This window comes from Camelus ferus, chromosome 34 (assembly GCF_009834535.1).
Source record: "Camelus ferus isolate YT-003-E chromosome 34, BCGSAC_Cfer_1.0, whole genome shotgun sequence".
In the NCBI taxonomy this organism is placed as follows: Eukaryota; Metazoa; Chordata; class Mammalia; order Artiodactyla; family Camelidae; genus Camelus; species Camelus ferus.
Window position 1 is genome coordinate 17933774 of NC_045729.1, and position 20026 is coordinate 17953799.

The 20026-nt window shown below is 47.7% G+C and overlaps 1 protein-coding gene across 1 annotated transcript; it reads left to right on the forward strand.

The window, feature by feature from the left end:
* The first annotated feature begins 14 nt into the window (after window positions 1-14).
* Window positions 15-19356, forward strand: AKAP3 (A-kinase anchoring protein 3). The gene is given in 9 exon segments (XM_032473187.1): window positions 15-1026; window positions 5336-5440; window positions 7756-7851; window positions 13406-14073; window positions 14075-14153; window positions 14155-14574; window positions 14576-15724; window positions 19033-19095; window positions 19097-19356. Coding segments are annotated over 7 exon segments (2568 nt in total). The 5' UTR covers window positions 15-1026; window positions 5336-5440; the 3' UTR covers window positions 19190-19356.
* Window positions 19357-20026: the final 670 nt, after the last annotated feature.

Genomic DNA, 20026 nt, shown 5'->3' on the forward strand with positions numbered 1-20026 from the left:
TCGGAGGTTGCGCCCGATGTGGGGCGTGGGAAGCGGGGGAATAGGAAGAAGGGAGTCTTGGAGTCGGACTCCCAAGTCCGCAGCGGACCGTGAAGATAACCTCCTGCTGTGGAGCAGCCTGAAGTTCAGAGCGAGCCGGTGACCGACTCGAGGGCTTGCCTGCAGAATGGTGGAAGCGCGCTGCTCGGGCGCAGCCCCCCCGACTCTCAGCTCCTGGTTCCCTGAGGATGTCGGCCGGGGCCGAGAAGGCGTGGCCCCTGGGCTCGGGAAGGTCCTCAGGGAGAAAACCGGGGCCCGGGGCCCTGGAGGGGGCGGGGACTCGGAGACGAACGGGAAGACGAGAAATAGAAACGAGGATGTGCTACTTGTCCGGCCGAGCGCGCTCTGTCCTCGGAGCCTTGGCTCTTGCTACTCCCTTATCCTGGCGTGCTCACCAGCTCCAGTCTGCTCGTGGGGGACCCCCGAGACGACTTCTCTGGGGTCTCATATCATTCCATCTGTCCTTTAATTAGTGTGATTTATCAAAGCCCTTCTCTCACCACCTGACATACGAACCCAGGGATTCCTAACTCGGACTGCGATCCAGGAGTGGGCTTCAGGAAGTCTGTGAGCCTCCTGTAATGTCATGTGAAATTTAGTGGGGGTGTGTACCCTCTGAACATTTATCTGGGAAGAAATTCGGGGTGGCTCTCTCTAGAGCGACGGTTTGTACGTTTTTTGTTTTTTAGTTTTTGACTGTGGATCCCTTTGACAATTTGCATTGTTTCAGAAAGTAGTATCTAGAGCTTGCCGAAATTCCGGAAAGGTTAGATAACCACTTGCATTTTTAAATACTTTCTTCAGGGCAACCTCCCAAGACCCCTGAGTAGGAACAGAGACCAGTGACTTGTTCAGAGACACCTACTTTGGGCTTACCAGAAAACAAACCAGTTTGGAGGAATCTTTCTAGACTTGGTCCTTTCTTCAGTGCTTTGCATTCTCAGGAAGAATGGAGTGTGGATCGCTTGGATGGACCAAAGACATGTAGTAAGTAGAGGTTGCCTGTCACTAGTCTTGTAAGATTGCTTGTTCCCACTGCACCCCAACCGCCGTTTGCGAAGTGTCAGCTACCAAAGTGAGTTGGAAGAGGAAAGAAACACTTAAAGAAATGTTATCAGAGAAGTTTAATAATGCTGTGCTTTCGTATCTCTTGGCCACATCCTGTATTCACCCAGCACTTACATTCCGCTCTTTGATTCTGGAGTCAGTATGAATATAGACATACTTTCTGGGGTCTGAGAAATTGACAGACCCCATTATCGTTAGCAACACCCTAACTCCAGTGTAATATTGCCAGTTATGTTACATCTCCAAGTCAGACCATGCCTCAGGTCCTCAGCACTGGTTTCACGGAGGCATGATACTGTTGAAAAGCACATGGGCTTAAAACTGCCTGTCCACCAGTTCTGAGCTGTGAGCGGGGTAAGCTTCTCCACCCGTCTCACGGGGAAATAACAGCTGTCCTGTTACCTCAGAAGGTTGTTGTGAGGGTCAGATGACATGGAGGTGAAGGTCAGCTGCCAAGTGCTGTGTGCGTGTACAGTTCTATTCAAATACCGCTGATAACCTCACAGTCACGGAAGGTCAGAGCTGGAAGGGGTCTTAGGAGATTGGCAAACCCTAATTTCTTTATTTTAAAGATAAACTGAAACATAATATAAAAGATGATCAATAGATAAATACCCTTGTTGAAGGAAGCTTGTAGTAAACCAGTCAGTCACTTTTGAATTCAGTAACGATTGTAATCTTTATCTTACGGCCTTGCTCAGAGATTCATTCGGAGTACCTAAGGTAACATTCCAAAGAGGATGTACTACTAATAAAGTCCTCTTTAAGCCTAGAAATTGCCAACCGAATGCTTCTTGGTCTGGTTAATCTCAGTGCCGTTCCTCAGATCAAGAATTGGAGAGGATGGATTTGTGTTGCGATCTCTCTGAGACCTGTCTAAGATCGATGATAACCCAGGGATGCTCAGTTCAGGCAAAATATTTCAACATTTTTTTTAATAAAAGGCAAGATGCTTATAATTAAGAGTCCAGGCTGAATCCCACAGAATGAGATATTCTATGGGCTTTGCATAAAAAAACTTGGTAGCCCCTCATTTCTTTGATTTCTTACTCTCCGCACCCATCTGGGTTTGTTAACACATGATACGTACTTTGTTGTTTTGAGTGGAATCCATTGGCACAAGCTCCCCCTCCCATTTTCCCTACCAAAACGAGACACTTAAATGAGAAAGTCAGTCTGGAGAAGGTAAACCCAGTTCTTCCAAACTAAGCATCAGCGCCTCGGAGGGTGTCTGCTCCCCTCCCCTGTCCTTTGACCGCTCAACTTCTGTGGCCTCAGCACTGTTGCTATAGAGACAGTGAGCTCACCAGCTGGGATTCTGACGTCACTCTCCAGTCCCAACAAGGGGGAGGTGCATGGAAGGCGGGGGGGAGGAAACAAGATCTTGAGCTGAGCAAGAACATCCCAGCGTCTTCATTGACTTTAAGAGGATATTCTGGAGTCTTCTGTGGTTCACTCTTCAGTGCTGCAGAGGTAGGGGATCCCACTGGATGGATAAAACCTCTGTGGTTAAAAGGGAGAGTTCAGTGACAAGTGGTGGGTAACTTCTACTGTTCAACCTAGCCTCCCTCTTTGCCCAGTCAACTTTAATTTTACACCAGAACCTTTTGGAAATAAGTGAACCTCTCCCTCAGTAGCAGTGGCAGCCAAACCTACATCTTTGCTGTTGGAGTTTTCATTTTGCTGGGGATTGACCAGACCTCCTTGGCCATCCTCTCGGGGACATGAGAGGGTCTAAGTCTGCTTCCCAATTTGACGATGAGACTGGAAGCTTGCAAACCTGCTGGCTTTTCCTTTTCATGTGTGGCTGTTCCAAAAGTAGTTTTGTTTTTCCTAGTGTTCTATAGCAAAATCAGACTAGAATAGCTGAGTCCTGATTCTCATCTCCTTTCAGCCTCACAATATTATTTCTGAATCCTCGGCTAGTCGACAGAGAGCTGGGAGAAGGCAGGGTGTATGCAGCTATGGAGAGAAAGGGTCTGCACTGTGGGGTCTAAAGGAAGAAGTCATTTCTGGGGGAAAGTGAAAAGATGGAAGACCCAAAGAGGAGCTTCGCAGTGAATGGTACACGGAGAGAAAGAGACACACACACCTTTTTTTATTTAAACAAAACCATATAAAATTGATTTTATCAACAACCAAATTTATTGTCTACACTAGGCGCTTAGAGAAAGGGAGTGAGAAAAAAAGAACAGATAACAGAATATATCCTTCCTTTTTAAAACTAGTAATAAAAATTGGCTGAGTAAACTTCAGAACTTGATCAGGTATATATCATATGATCAGGTGTGTAGCTTCATTTATGCTGCCTGTGATTTGGGTTTTTCTGTGAGTTTAGGAACCTTGAGTAAACAGGAGCTCTTCCCATGACAAAGACGGAAGACGTGTCTTGAGATGGAGCTGTGGTCTGGGGCCCAGCGCCCGTAACCAAGCCCCTGTGTTGTTTACGCACACCCCTCCCCAGCTGGCATGTAAGATTTGCACTCAGTTATCATTGAGGTAATAATCACGTTGCCATTTTTAAGGAATATTTTAGGCCCGTCTTTCTGTTGGCCTCAGGATCCCATAGATCCATGGCCATAGAAAAATTTTGTAGTTTCCAGAGTGTTACCCTGCAGAGCTGTAATATTTCAAGGACTGTCTACTGGTTTTAATATTCCCTTCCTGGGCCTCAGTTTCCTAATCTGCCAAATGAGTGTTTGAATAAACTGTTCCTAAAGCCCATTGATCTTCACCCCGTGTACAGTTAGCGTTCTTTCCTCGTCAAACGTGGTAGATAACGCAAGGCGTCCTTTTTCTTTTATTTTCCACCCTGACCCCAGGATCATTCACCAGCTTTGAAGTTAAGAAATGGATGAATCCATTCACTGGCTCCTTTAATCTCTAGACCCACCTCCCGCCTTTCCATTTTCATTATGAGACACATGTATAGCTTTAGGTGTCTGAATATCCTTACCATGCAAAGGTATTTCAGAACCTCTTTATATACACTATTACCCAGGACGATTTAGGGACTTAGAGTCTAAAACAAGCTTCGTGACTGCAGACGGACGCGCAGAAGATACAGAACGTAGAATTAAAGCGTCAGGGCCCGTGTAGGCGGAGGTGTTTGCTGAACCTGCGTGACCAGGGAGCGTGCAGGGAGCACTGAAGTGCGTCTGAGGCGCTGGCTTGTTGGTGTTACTGGGTAGGAAGGTCTGCTGATAAACCTGGGTCAGCGTTTGCACCTTCACTGAGTCTCTGGGGGTGAATGTTTCCCCCAAAGGAGTCAAGTGTCAGGAAAGCCGGCATGTATGACTCATCCACCCTAGCAAATTCAAACAAACCATTTCTTTTTTGTTCTCAGAGTCTCCAATTTAAGAAAGAAACACTGAGCTATCTGGAATTAGAAGTAGGTAGTATTCATATGTTCATTGTTTCAGCAGACAATTATTAAGCACCAACTTTAAGATACTACCTGCTGTGAAGGGCACCAAGATGAGTAAGAAAATGCATCTCATAAAGGCCATGAAACATCTGTGAGCAATTAAAATACTAAATAGGATGGAAAGGGTGAAACCAAATATGATGTGAACTTTGACGGGGCAACTGCATTCAGTTAGGGGTTTAGAAAGCATGTCCTGGCTGAAGTGAGCTTTGACCTGGGCCGTGAAGTCAGGGTGGGGTTTAGAGAGACATTACTGGGGGCTGGGTGGGTATGCCAAGATGAGATGCCCTCGTGTCTTCTATTTAAGTGTCTTAGTGGAGGTGATATGAGGAAGATAATTGATCTGGAAGCTGCTTTTAATGTGAATTATGAATTCCCTTTATAACACGTCCTCGAAGGAACACATACAGAGTGTTCAGAGACCCACGAAGTCAGGGCAGTCATTCTCCATTCCAGCTGCTTGTCTTCTGACTTCCCATTCAAGCCAGCTTTGAGATTAGGCTAAAAACTTTCAGTGTCCTCATTGCTAAATATGTCTGTCTGCCAATGATTGGGAAGTGGAGAATAGGAGTAGTCATTTCAGAAATTATTGGCCAGAAGATGAAACTTCGGTGCCACCCAGGAACCATCAGACCACACCAAGAGTGAGGTCTGCACTTTAAATGCGGGCGTCGTTTTGTGCTCGTCACCCCTGGATACCGTGTGAGAAATAAGGAACAGATCAAGGTCATTATCTGGTCATGAGAGCCAGAGAGTCCATCTGTAAAATCAGTCATTTTTATTTGTGTGTTTCCATTGCAGATTCCTTCTGTTGCATGGCAGGAAGGGTGGGTAAACTTAGGGAGAGCGAAGACAACACGTTAATCAGGAGCCTTCCTCATTTCGCAGAACCTGTCCTCAGTAAGAGTAAGTGATTATGCGGTTTCTTCCCTTCCTGTAATTCATTTTCATGCTTGCTTGTGAACGGTGGTATGTAGCCTTAATAAGTAAGTCAGTAGATCGTATTGATTTTGTCATTTTCTAGTAGAAGTAATTCATTAAGATGAAATATAAACTGGAGATTAAGAGACTTGCACTGTCAATGGTCCAGCACCTCCTGTTTCTAAGTCTTCTCTTTCTTTGGCCAAGTAATAGTGACGCCCAGGCCTTCCTTCCTGGTGATGATTCAAGCGTGACAATCTTTATATAAAATGGCTGCCGAGAGACAATACAGGATGTAACTTTGTAGACATTGACAGCTTCCTTGTTACGGTTAAAAAAAATTAAGATACCAAAGAAGGTTAGGAAATCTCAGAGAAAAATTTTAAAGAAAAGAATAAATAATTATTTTTCTGCAGGTGGCAAGTCTTTCTCCGAGAGGATCTCTCTATAAAAACCCAAGCCCAGGGATTCTCAATTCTAGATGCACATTAGAATCACCCAGAGATCTTTTAAAAAATTCGGTGCCTGTTTCTACATTCTAAAACCATTGAAGCAAGATTCTCTGGGGTTGGTGTCTCAGATTCAGTATTTTTAAACAGTTCTCTGGGTGATTCTAAGGTCTAATCAGGGTGGAAAAACACTGCTTACCCAAGGAGTCGATTGTGTTACAGTGTCAGGAAGAGTGAAGGAAACTGTTTCCCTGGCTCAGTGGTCTGAGTTAGTGACGGAGGCGTCACCACCAGCACAGATCCTTTTGGGAACAAGGAACAGGTAGCTCTTGAAAGATCTTACATTTTCTTTTTAATAACTACCCGTAATACTATGTTTAACAAAAATAATAAATTGACTTATAAGTAAAGTTTAAATCATGTGTGTGATCTCTGTTTGATTTGTGTTGGTTTTATTTGGGAGGAAGATGTCTACCCTGACCACAGCCTAAAGGCCTTTAAAGCAGATATTTCCAACTTAGCAGATAGTCAGCTCCTAATAATGCTCCACTTATTTCAAGCAATTCTTCATAAAACACAATTTCACTATAAAAAATTAGGATAAGCTTTTGGACTTTATGACACCAGCATTTTAAAGTCGTGTTCTTGCTGGAATCACATGAATGTTTATGTCTGTTTTACAAAGATGTTCGGAGGACACTGGGGAGGAAAACTGGCCATCTTGTTCCTCCTTGCTTACTGGGAAGTCTGGATCTAAGCAACGTTTATCATAAAAGAAGGGAAAGATTGCAGAAGCTTGGTGATGGAAGTCGGTCATGGAAAAAGAGGATGAAAAGAAGCTTCTCACACTTACAGACTATCAGTGGGCAGATACCATGACAATTAGCCACGTTTCCAAGAACTATTACGTACGAGGCAGTGCCCCGGCAAGTGGCCAAGACTAGGGCCAAAGGCCACGGAACGTGTGGGATCGGGGCCGAGGTGCTCAGCTGTGAGGTGAGGCGGTGAGAGCCGCCAGTGTAAGCATTTCTTTCAAGAAAAAAATGACCACAAATGAGAGACGAGGGAAGTAGTGGCTGGAGAGAGGCTTGTGGTGGAAGAAGACATGTAAATTGAGGGTCAGCTTTCTGACTTGAAGACCATGTAGATGGTGGGGCCGTAACAGAGATTAGGGAACAGAGCCAAGAGTTTGGAGGGCAGTGAAAAAGTCAGCAGCAGCCAGGGCATCGCTGCCCCCGCGGGCAGAGCTCCTTTGGATGGTGCCCACCACAGCTCTCTCCTCCTGCCATTCAGAAGCTTGGCTGAGCTGTGGAGACCGAGCACCCCACCCCGGGACCCTTGGCTGGTTAGCAGAGGGATTATGCCTGAGGAAAAGATAGTCGGCACCCTGCTAAGGGAAGTCAGCTGGTGCTCTGGAAGAGAATTACCAGTGAAGCATACATTACTCTAAAAAGTAGGTGGGGCAAGACCAGACAGGGAGAAGTAAGTTAATTCTGCTTGATCATGAGCTTGGAGCGGGAACTGAAAATCCGAGATGTGGAAGGGCTGTCAGGTCAGGAGGCAGAGCAGGACGTGGCTGCTTTGGGTTCATTCACGAGCGAATCTGCATTGAGCAGCTAGATCGTACCAGCCCCTGGTCTCCGCGCTGGAGATGCGCACACCTGAGAAACCTGCCAGCTGCTGAGGACTGAGGATAAGAGACCCAGAGTTAAGTGGGTCTGAAAGTAGTTCCTGGGACAGGTCTCTACAGAAGGCATTTCGGCTGTTTCCCACACCTCGGCCATGTACCTTATTTCTCCTTCCTTTCACCCTTTGACGACCCCCCTTCTCATTCTTTTTTCCTATTTGCAGATGTCGGATAGGGTTGACTGGTTACAAAGCCAAAATGGAGTATGCAAAGTTGATGTCTATTCACCTGGAGACAGCCAACCCCAAGACTGGAAAACGGTAAGGGCCAGCCTCCGAGTGAGTACTGAGTTAGGACCGTGTGGAGCACCGGTAAGAGTTGCCTTATTCTCTGCACCACCGCCACCCGCCTCTGATTTTTGAAGATGGAATTCTTGGGGTGGGGGAAGAATGAGCTCCTTTAGGAAAAAAAAAAAAACTTCCATCTATGATTTTGGGGAGGGTGGAATCCTATAATTGGTATATAATAGGAGGGAAATGCTACAATTAGTGAAAAAACTATGCATGACAGCTGTCAAACTTTAACTTTCAAACAGAAAGAGATTCAAACAGAAATGTCCCCGAATCCTTAAAAGGTCTTTTCTGAAACGTGAGGTGCCTCAAAACTCTCAGAACTATAAACTCTCATCCCAAGTGAGGTGGTCATTCTGCCTTCATCACTCAGCGAGCACTGATTAAATGCTTGCTTAGCATCAGGCACTGGCTGTCAGGGTCCAGTCAGAAGATGGAAACCTCGCCAGTCATTTCATATGAAGAGACTACTTCGTAAAAGGCAGTTAACTAGGCTGACCACCGAAAGCTGTGAGAGAGGACCCTAGGAGTCCCAGAAGCAGCAGGTGCAGAGAGAAGCTCCTACCGCCAGGCTGAGGGAGTGAACCGGGAAGAAACCAAGGACTCACAGAGGCTCCCTCTGCCCCAACCAAGGCTCCTTCAGATGTCCGTGGAGGCAGTGCGGCTGCCGCAGGGCAGCATCAGGCAGCCAGTGGTGCTGAAGACGCTGGCTGGAGGGCGCAGGTGGGCCAGAAGGGAGACCCCTCCCTCCTGTACGACCAGGTGTTGTACCTCCAGTGTCTGTCAGCAAAGCCGGTGCCCGCTGTCAGCGTAAAGGGTCCAGCACCAGAGTCACCGAGCATGACAAGGAAGGGTGGACTTAGAGCTGAGAGACAGTTACGGCTAGCTGGCACAGACACTGTGCTGAGCCGTAGGGTCAGAGATGAGACAGGGTTCTCTCCCTTTGGGGGTCTCACAGTCTGACAGAATCGCCATTGGCATCCTCATCCTAACACCTCCTGGTGCGTACTGTTCCGTGACCCATCTTCTACTCGTCCGGAATCTGTTTGGTCTGTCTTTACGTGGCCTAAGAGAGAAAACACTAACAAATCTACGTAAGACACTAAGACACATAGAAATACCCGATTACTATGGAGTAAGTGCTAACCAAGACTGCTTCCACTAGAGCCTTTATTTAACTCTGCCCTTTCATCTAGAAAAGGAAAAGGCAGGTGGAGTTTTGATATTAAATTAACAAAAATGTATTGATTTTTCAGTAAGTTAGAAGCACTCTGGGGGATGCAAAAAAGAACAAAATATTTTTTAAATTTAAATATAATTGATTTATACTGTGTTAGTTTCAAGTATATAGCAAAGAATATATATAATTATACATATATAATATATATTCTTTTTCAGATTCTTTTCCATTATAGGTTCTTACAAGACATTGAATTTAGTTCTCTGTGAAATACAGTAGGTCCTTTTATTTATTTATTTTATGTATAGTCATGTGTATCTGCTAATCCCAAACTCCTAATTTATCCCTCCCCTGCTTTCCCTTTTGGTAACCGTAAGTTTGCTTCCTATGTCTGTGAGTCTGTATCTATTTTATAGATAAATTCATTTGTATCATTTTTTTAGATTCCACATAAAAGTGATATTATATGATATTTATCTTACTCTGACTTACTTCACTTAGTATGATCATCTCTGAGTCCATCCATGTTGCTGCAAAATGACATTATTTTATTCTTTTTTATGGCTGAGTGGTATTCCATTGTATATGTATATAACACATTTTCTTGATCCAGTCATCTGTCGATGGACACTTAGGTTGCTACCATGTCTTGGCTACTGTAAATAGTGCTGCTACAAACATTGGGGTGCATGTATCTTTTCAAATTACAATTTCCTCTGGATGTATGCCCAGGAGTGGGATTGCTGGATCATATGATAACTCTACTTTTAGTTTTTTAAGGAACCTCCATAGTGTTTTCCATAGGGGCTGCACCAATTTACATTCCCACCAACTGTAGGAGGTTCCTTTTTCTCTACACCCTCTCCAGCATTTATTGTTTATAGACTTTTTGATGATGGACCATTCTGACTGGTGTGAGATGATACCTCATTGTAGTTTTGAATTGCATTTCTCTGATAATTAGCAATGCTGAGCATCTTTTCATGTGCCTGTTGGCCATCTGTGTGTCTTCTTTGGAGAGATGTCTATTTAGATATTCTGCCCATTTTTTGATTAGGTCAATTTTTTTTTGATATTGAGACGTATGACCTAAGAACAAAACAATTTCTGCCCTCATAGACCTTAGCATTCATTTGGGAAAATAAAAAAATAAACATGTGAAAATACAGATAGAATTTAAAAGCTCTAAATAATTAGTGGACACTAATTAAAAGAAGTTCATGATAATTTGCCAAATGAATTTTCTAGACAATAGTTGCTGTAGATGTTTAAAGAACAGATCATTTCGAAGCAGGAGATGGTCAGGAAATTTTTATAAGTGTGCTTAGTTGGGCTGGAGGTGAAGGGGAACAGGACAGCGGGGGGGGGGGTGTTGACCTAGCAGTAAGTCCTGCGTCCGAGGACGGCTGAGGAGAGAGCGTTAAACCCCTTAAGCCTCTCCTTCAGGGCCGTGAAAAATGTCCCTGTTCTTAATTAGGAAAGACTCAGAAATAACTGGGACCCACCTTCCCCAGCTGCTCAGGATACTAGTGTATAAGGAAAGGAAAGGTAAGGATGCAGGAGAGCAGAAGGTTTGGGGGGGGATGGGTGTGTGATTGTCGACTCCATGCATAGAAAAGGAAGCGCGGTTAGAGTTTCTGGCAGTCACCTTGGCTTCATCGGCCACTTTTGCGAAGTTCTTCTGGATCGAGTGGAATAATGCACACAGGGTACACACACTTTTTAGTGCAAGAAACATAGACAATTAAAAACCGAAAACACACGAAGCTGCACAACGCTTTGGACTCCATCACTTGAGCGCTATGCTGTGCTCTGGGTTCTTTCCTTAATGTTCTGTGGAAAGAATTGAAATGGATGAAAGAACAAGTGCCACGCCTGCGCTGCAGTAAGACCTTCCTCTGGGTGTCACAGCCCAGGGATGCACGCGGGCCTGCTTGCAAGTCGTGTGCCTGTCTGTAAAAGTAGGTAGTATTACGGAATAATTTTCAAAAAAAGGGTAAAATGTTGATTTTCCTGATGAATCAGAAAAGCGGTAGCTGTTTTTATTAAGCCAACATTATTAAATTAATCCTGCTTACCAAAAATGTACTTCAGTGAACTTAGGTTCCTAAAATATTTGAGTTAGGTTCTATAAGAATACTTTTTCCGATCAGAATAGAGATTCTTTTATTTGAGAGATGTTGGAGTCTAACTTATTACTACCACGTGGAGGTAGGAAGACATTACTACTTCCACTTAATGCCTTTCTGAACGGCAGACACATAATGATACAAACACTGATAAACAGCTTAGAGCCTCGATTCTAAACTTTTAGCCAATAGATTCAAATGTCCAGTTTTCAACAACAACAACAAAAAAAACACAAGGCATATAAAGAAACAGGAATGTATGGCCCATTCAAAGTAAAAAAAAATCAACCAAATTTTCAGTTATTGCTACCACCAATCATTATTGGCCGTGGAAGAGCCAAAGTGGAAATGAAAGGCTAAGTTAGCAGAGAGGAAAGTTAAAGCTAGAAAAATAGAACATCTGCAAAGCCCTGTTACCCCTTGGATCCACCTCTAGGGACCAGGAGAAGATGCAGCTGGCACACTGTTGTCGTGGTGACATCTCCCTCTGTTAGATGAATCTGTTGGACAGCTCGGCAAAGACTTCCAAACTGGTTAAAAGGTCATTTCAGAGAAGGGTGAAGTAATGACTCTCATGTGTTTATAAAAATAAACCCATGGTAAAGATTTAGTTGAACTCATCAACAAGAAGCTGGTGCAGTTCAAAGGAGAGTCAAAGGAAAAAAGGCACTTATGTAGATCAGAAATATTGACGTGCATGTGCAAATGGGGGCAAAGCGGACCTTCCCCACGGTGGGAGAGGACGCCTGTCGAACCCTCCCTGGTCACAGGTGATGTGTCTGGACAAGAATTACGTTGCATCGCTGTCGGTTACCTACAGTTTACAGAGCTATAACATAGCTCCGAGAGAATGAGGACCAGAACCAGTGGAAGGGTGTGCCGTGCGCGGTTTTCTACGAGGGCACAGAACTTCCTCACGGCAGCTGTTATTCAAATGAGGAGAACCGTCTGGGGGACTCTGAGTCAAGCTCTGCGGTCCCTGGCAGCTTGCACCAGCCTGTAGGACCCAGCTGCTCTTCTCTTCTTCCCAAGTCGTCTGAACGTGGCCGTGTGCCGCAGGGGCAGAGAGCCAGTTTGACAGCCTGAGCTGGACTTGAACACCAGCCCCCGCTGAGAGATGCTAGTGAACATTTAGCTTCATCTGAGCCTCAGTGTTCCCGCCGGTGAAGGTGTGAGAGTAATGCCCACCTCACAGGGTGGGCATAGAGGGGGGAAGTCACACGCGGGGAGCACGTGATGACCGAACAGACAGTAGCCAGCAATCCATGACGCTCGGTAACTGAAATCACCGAATTACCCTTTAAAGATGGGCACTACTCGTGGTCATCCGCAGACACAGTTCAGTAGTCACAGTGACCCTTTGTATTTGACGGTAAACAGGACACTTGCACGTACTTCCTCCCTTTAGCCTGTGTCCCAGCAGAGGCCGTGGATCCTAGCGCGTAGACAGGAGCAGGCACGTGTGCTTATTGCAGCTAGCGCCCACTGGAGGGCCTGCGTTCACTCAAAACTAACACGTGCTCCACGGATGTTAACCCCTCAGTCACAAGGCAGCTTGCTGAGTCACGCCAGGCAGCCCACTGGAAGCCGGTGAGCTTGGCAAGATGGTGCTCGGGCAGCCTGGCAGAGTGGCTAACTGTCCACAACTGTCCCTGAATTTTCTAATTTTTTGAAAACTATCCTTGTAATAAGAGACCTAAATAACAGAGATGAACCATGGGAAATGGCAGTTAATACCAATACATGAAAAAATCTGATTCCATACAAATGCTAGCTCTGCAGCTGATGACAGTCAGATCTGAGGCGCACATGCTGTAAGAGGCCACGCAAGGCGGTGGCCAAGGCCATGGGCTCTGGGGTCGGGCTGCCCGGGGCGGAACTGCCCCTCCACCAGTGATGGGCGGTGTAACCTCCGCTAAGTAACTGGCTTCGTCTCTCAGGTCTTCAGTTTCCTCTGCTGTAAAACATGGGGAACAAGGGAGCTATCTTACTTTGACCACAAGAATAATATTAAACGAGGTAACGGTCTTAAACCACCTGAAGCAGCGCCTGGTACGTGGTGAGCGCCCGGTGGACGCCGGGTGCTTTTGTTGGGGCGATGGCACAGATGAAAGTTGAGAGAGGCGACCGTTTTTGTAGCTGGTCTGTGAGGTGGTCCTCGATATCCTGTGTCTTTGCTTTGTTCTAGTCGGATGAATCCTTTTCTGTTTTTAAGGAAGCCTCAACTGACCCTATCAGGGTGCTCAGCTGGCTCCGCAGAGACCTGGAAAGAAGCACAGCAGGCTTCCAGGATGCCAGGTTCAAGCCCAGAGAGTCATCCGTCGGGGGGGAGGCGGCCAGCTCGGGAGACCCGAGCAAAGGCCTCTGTGTGGACTATTACGACACCGCCACCACGGGCGGCAGTCCCGGGAGACTGCATTTCGAGGTGACTCACAGGGAGAACCCCTACCCCGGCCCCAGCTCCCAGGCCGGTACTGGGAGCTCGGTGGACGAAGTTTCCTTCTACGCCAACCGCCTCACGAATCTCGTCATAGCCATGGCCCGCAAGGAGATCCACGAGCGGATCGACGGCGCCGAGAACACGTGTGTCCATCAGTCCGTGTACCTGGGGGACCAGCCCGCGCCCAACAAAAGCCTCAGTAAGGTGGCATCGGAGCTGGTAGACGAGACTGTCTCCTCGTGCTCCAAAGCTGCCGCGTCCGACAGGGCCCCGGGGTCCGGTGACAGGGCCGCGGGGTCACTGCAGAGCGGCCCGAACCTGAAATACAAAAGCAGTCTGAAGGGCAAGGAGAGCGCCAAGGGGGGCAGGGGCCCCGACGACAGGCCCCCTTCCAGCAGGTCCTTCTTCTACAAGGAGGTGTTTGAGTCTCGCAACGCGGGCGACTGCCAGGGAGGGCGGGTGGGCCTTGCCTGCGGAGAGGAGGCTGCTCAGTGGGCAGGAGAGGCCCGACAACTTCACGGCAGTCTGTCAGCCAAGGGATCATGACCTACGCTAACAGCGTGGTGTCGGACATGATGGTCTCCATCATGAAGACCCTGCGGATCCAGGTGAAGGACACCACCATCGCCACCATCCTACTGAAGAAGGTCCTGATCAAGCACGCGAAGGAGGTGGTCTCAGACCTCATCGACTCCTTCATGAGGAACCTCCACAATGTCACGGGCACCCTCATGACTGACACAGAATTTGTCTCGGCGGTGAAGAGGAGTATCTTCTCTCACGGAAGCCAGAAGGCCACAGACATCATGGACGCCATGCTGGGTAAGCTCTACACGGTGATATTTGCCAGGAAACCTCCCGAGACTGTCAGGAAAAGCCAGGACAAGTCCGAGAGCTACTCCCTCGTCTCCACGAAGGGAGTGGGCGATCCTAAAAGCCGAAGCAGTCAACTTTGCATCAGTGAGATCGGAAGGTAAACTGAGGGAAAAAGCATGCTCTGCTGCGCCCGAACCAGAGAAGGAGAAGACTTGTGCCGAAACTCTGGGCGAACACATCATCAAAGAGGGGCTGACCAAGTGGCACAAAAGTCAGCAGAAGGAAGGAAAATCCCCAGGTTTCCAACGTGCACCATTCGCAGCTCCCAACAAACAGTATAAGCCTGCACCAGACATTCCCCTGGGATTTCCTTTCGACCCTTGCAACCTCAGCCCCCCGATGCATCACCCAGAGAAACCTGAGAATTTTATGAATGATTCAGACTCCTGGGCCAAGGACCTGATTGTCTCCGCCTTACTTCTGATCCAGTACCACCTGGCCCAGGGGGGGAGCATGGATGCGCAGAGCTTCCTTGAAGCTGCTGGCACCACCCACCTGCAGGCCAACAAGTCCCCCGTAGTTTCGGATGAGTGCAGCCTGAAGTGTCCCCCCCTGGGGGCTGACCAAGAAGCAGCAGAAAAGAAGGATCTAATGAGCGTTTTCTTCAACTTCATCCGGAACTTACTTGGGGAGACCATTTTCAAAAGCGACCGGAGCTCTGACCCCAGGTCAGCTAAGGAAGAAGACAGCCCCCAGCATGAAGAGCCGGCAACCCCTTCTCCCATCAGACTAGGCGAGGGCGGCGAGTCTCGGGGTCCTTTGGCCGGGCGGACCAAGGTGGTTGCCAGCCAGCTAGATGGCCACATGACGGGTCGGATGGTAGAGCACCTGATGGATTCGGTGGTGAAGCTGTGTCTCATCATTGCCCAGTCCTGTGACTCCTCGCTGGCGGAGCTGGGAGGCAACAAGCCTGGGGACGCCAGCAGGCCAGCGTCAGCCTTCCAAGACACTTTATACGAGTGTTTGCCCAGCAAGGGCACGGGCACAGCGGAGACCTTCTTGCAGAATGCCTATCAAGCTATCCATAGTGAACTGCGAGGGGTATCAGGACAGCCCCCCGAAGGGGGTGCGGCCCCCAAAGTGATCGTCAGCAATCAGAACCTAATGGATACGGTTCAGAACAAGCAGCTCCAAGCCGTACTTCAATGGGTAGCCGCCTCTGAGCTCAATGTCCCTATTTTATACTTTGCTGGTGACGATGAAGGAATCCAGCAGAAGGTAAGGAAGTGGAGTCGGGGGGGGGGTTTGGAAAGATTTATGAAGGGTTAATTAGGGTTTTAAGTTCCATTTTCTCTCCGAGCTGAAGGCTAGCCACAAGAAGAATAGGATGGGCACGGGCAGTAAGGATTTGAAGCTCACGTCTCATGGCAGAGATGATGGATAAAGTAAAATTAGATTTTTGCCCCAAAGGAGGCATAGCAAAGGGGGAAAAAGGAGACAAATATATGATTTGTCTCTTCTTTCTGCACACCTGTATGGGAATACACAGGTAAGGAAGCTCCAAGAGACCTGGCGAAAGAATCAGATGAAGGTCTGGGCTCAGGCTGAATTCTGGATGGGACAGCCCTGCCCAGAGAAGGGGGAGCCAGCGGGACACATCCCGGAGGTGGGCTGAGGGGGTGAGGGGTGACGGATCTAGGTTTCTGGACTTTTCAGGCTGTCATTACTCCCTCAGCTGGTGGTCCGGTGGGGTCGGGGATTTGCAGGGATTCAACACGCAACACCCCTCTTCCCCTCCCCCTAAGCTCTGGATCAGTTGCGAAGTAAGGCTGAAGGTGGGGGACGCACTTGTTACTGCAGTGCCAGTGAAGGTGAGGGCGCTTCTGGCTCCCTTCTTCCCCCAGCGTAGGCCTTGGCAGCTGCTCCCTGGAGGGAGATTCTGAGCCTGGAAAGCTTCTGTGTATGCAGCTGCTGCTGCTGCTTGCTCGTGTGGGGCTATTGAGAGAGACATCTCACACACACACACACACACACACACACACACACTCACTCACTCACTCACTCACTCATACACACACACACACTCTCACACACACACTCGGGGCTTTGATTATTCCCTCTTAATCGAGCAGAGCGGAGCGCTGGCGTTTGCCAGCTAAGCGGAAGGGCCGGCGCGAGAGGCTGGCGTTAGCTGTGAAAAGCCTCATCCCCTTAGATGGTGACGGAGGAGGAGGCTTTCTCTGTTCAGTAAGTGGTATCGGCAACCCCGTACCTGACTTCCCTGGGCTACCTGACGCCTGGGAGGACGCAGGACTGCATAACATCCAGCCTAGGCTGCACTGGGCGCAAACGAAACGAGAACCTGGGCCATCGACAGGCTCGCCACCCTGTGGTCTCTGGACCAGCAGCGCTGGCGTCTCCCGGGGGCTCGTGACCAGTGCGGGGTCTCGGGCTGCACGACTGACCTGCTGAACCAGGCTTCGCTTTAGCCAACGCCCCAGGCGATTTGTGTGCAAGTTCCAGTCTGGGCCGGAGGACGGAGCACGGGGCTCCAACTCTGGACACGTCTCTAAGAGTCCTTGGCAAGTTCTGTCTCTCTACGTTTTTTTCCACTCTGTAAAACAGCTGTTTTGGAACATAGCAATTAGCAGAGAGGCTTGTAATCACAAATGCTTTAGACTGATGGAAAAACCTGAAAAGCACAGCTTTCATGTGCCATGTGTGACACGGGCTTTGCTCTCACACCATCTTTTAAGTCAACCCCATCGTGCATAACGTTCATAATGTATTTTGGTTTTAGATTACCAACGTAAAGATAAAGACCGTCACCTATTTTCTTAAAGGAAAAGAGTGAAAAGGATGGGCAGTAACACACCCAGACTTCAGCTCACGAGTAGGTTTGCACAGAGCATCCGTGTATTTTTAAGAACAGTTAGATGAAGTATACATCAAAGAAACTACCTAAAAGTGAGTGGAGTTGGTTTTTTTTTTTTTTTTTGGAAAGAGGTTGATAATGTGTACAGATATTTTCGTGCAGATTGCAGGTGGCTGATCCTGGTAACACTGGGATGCCCATGAGCCCAATTCCTTTAAATACATTTGTATCCGTTTTTGAATAGGGACTGTGTGCATAATTCAAAATCCAAGGCACCAAAAAAGATACACATTGAAAATTAAGGGCTTTTCCCCATCTTGATCTCCTGTCCCATTGCCCTCCCTGGAGAAAGCATTTGCTGAGCATAGAATTCTGGTTTGACAGTTCTTTTCTTTTAGTGCTTAAAGAAATGTTGTTGCACCTCCTCTGTGCTGTGTGGTTTCTGATGAGAAATCTGCTGTCATTCAAACTGTTGTTCCCTTACAATGTGACATTTTTCACTGGTTGGTTGTAGTTTTTTTCTTTTTCTTTAGTTTTCAGCAATTTCATTATTACAGGTCTTGAAGTGAATTTCTTTCGCTTCATCTTATTTCAGGTTCACTGAGCTTCTTGACTTTGTCAGTTACGCCTTTTGGCAAACTGGGGAAGTTTTCATCCATTGTTTCCTCAGGTATGTTTTCTGCACCACCCTTTTTCTCTCCTTCTGGGATTCTAATGACATGCATATAAAACCTTTTGGTATTGTCACACAGGCCCTGAGCTCTGTTAATTGTCTCAATCTGTTTGAAAGAGGTTTGACCACTCTCTTCCGTTGTTCCATGTGGTCCGTTTCTATTGCTCTGTCAATTTCCATTTGGTCCTTCTTTGTATCTTCTCTTTGCTGAGGCTGTCTTTCCATTTGTTGTAAGAGTATCCGTATGTACTTCCGTCTCTCCTATGGAATTTCCCCTGGAAAAGCTCCTGCTGTTTGGCTTGTTTATTTGCCCTTTGACTTTTTCGGAGAGTCAGGCACAGAATGCACGAAATAAAAATCTGGTCAGTTTGTTGCCATAAGGATTCCAGATGGATGGCAATGTACTGTGTTCACATTAGAATGGCTGCTTTGGCTAACTTTTCTCATTTTGTGCTTGGAAAGAGAATTAAACACAGGGTTCAGAAACCTGGGTGTGAACATTCCTCTGCTGATTTCCAGCCCTGTGCTGCTGGCAAGTCTCTCCACCTCTCTGAGCAGCATGTTCACGGGGTTGAGTGGATGTTTGAGTCCCCCTTTGCTCTGACGTTCCAGGGCTCCCCGTCTATGGGGCGGGGAGAGCACCCACACTTGTCCGTTGGCTGTCTCCCTCCTGCCCTTATTAGTCGTGGGACAGAGGTGGAGAGTGTTTTATGATATTACAGTGAACTTAAGAACTTTGGAGTCCTTACAGGACAAGAACAACACTGACAAACATCCATTGAAACATGAAGATTTTAATCTCAGGAGGAAACTATATTTTCCGTATCACGGACAGGTGGATGTCATTTAAATTAAGGACAACGTAACCAACTTTCTTCTGTCAAGCAGGTCAGCCAGCATCACAGCTGTGGAAGTCTTTTCAGCGGCTAACTTGAGTCCTTCCTGCTGCAAGGACTCTCCGCTCCCCCTTGGCAGGCCCTTCCCACCCTCTGGGGATGCTCGCCCCCCCACCACCACCACGCTTCCTTTCCCCCTCAGCTCCTTCAGCTCTCAGCAGCCGCGGTGGACAAAGGGCGCAGCGTAGGGGAGGTGCTGCAGTCAGGTGCTGCGCTACGAGAAGGAGCGGCAGCTGGACGAGGCGGTGGGCAACGTCACCCGGCTGCAGCTGCTGGACTGGCTGATGGTGAACCTGTGACCCACGGGGGCCCAGGCCCGTCCTCCCTCCTCACCCACACAGAGCCCTAACGTTACCTTCATTCCACTCACATCAAAGACACGTCACCTGATGCTAGTCCCTCGATTTTGCAGATTTTCCTGTCCATGCGAGCAAGGACATAAAATAAAAAATTACAGTTAAAGGGCTCCAGGTATGTGGTTTCCTTGGGAGGCCATGGGACAGTCAGGTGAGGCGATCACAGGAATAAACGCAGACTCAGAAGGAGAGCAAAAGGAAAACTGACTGACTGAGGGCCCCGAGGGGTACCTGGGGATTCCCCTCTGTCCCTGCAGCTTCCCCGCTTTAGAACTGTTCCCTAAAAATAAGCCAGAGTTTGTCAAGAATTCATTTCAGCCCTTTATAGCCGTGTAAGTCAGGACGTATTTTCAAACGTCCAGTCCAAATCCAGTTATGCCACCAGGACTTGGCTCCTTGTCCGCCTCAGTGTTGTCTGTGGCTGAAGACAGTGTCAGAAAAGGTCCAGGAAATCCAAGTTCTGTTGTCTGTTCTGTACGTTTCTGGCTGTAGGACCTGGGACAAGCCGTCTGTTACGACACTGCTCTGACTTCGTGTCCTCGTCACCCCCCTTCAGGAGCATTTTCTGTTCTGATCCTCACCTTCCTGTAGAATTCTGTATTCTCCATCCTTCCTTCTAGAAACTTCCTCCTCCTCCTCTTGTTTCTAGTTTTCCTGTCTTTCTACGGCTCCTGGGGGCTCTCCTCAGCTTTGTCAGCCCCGTAGGTGTTTCTCTTCCCTAGGACTCTGTCTTGCCCTCCTGCAGTTCCCACCCCAGCATCTTCCCTGGGCGATCCCATC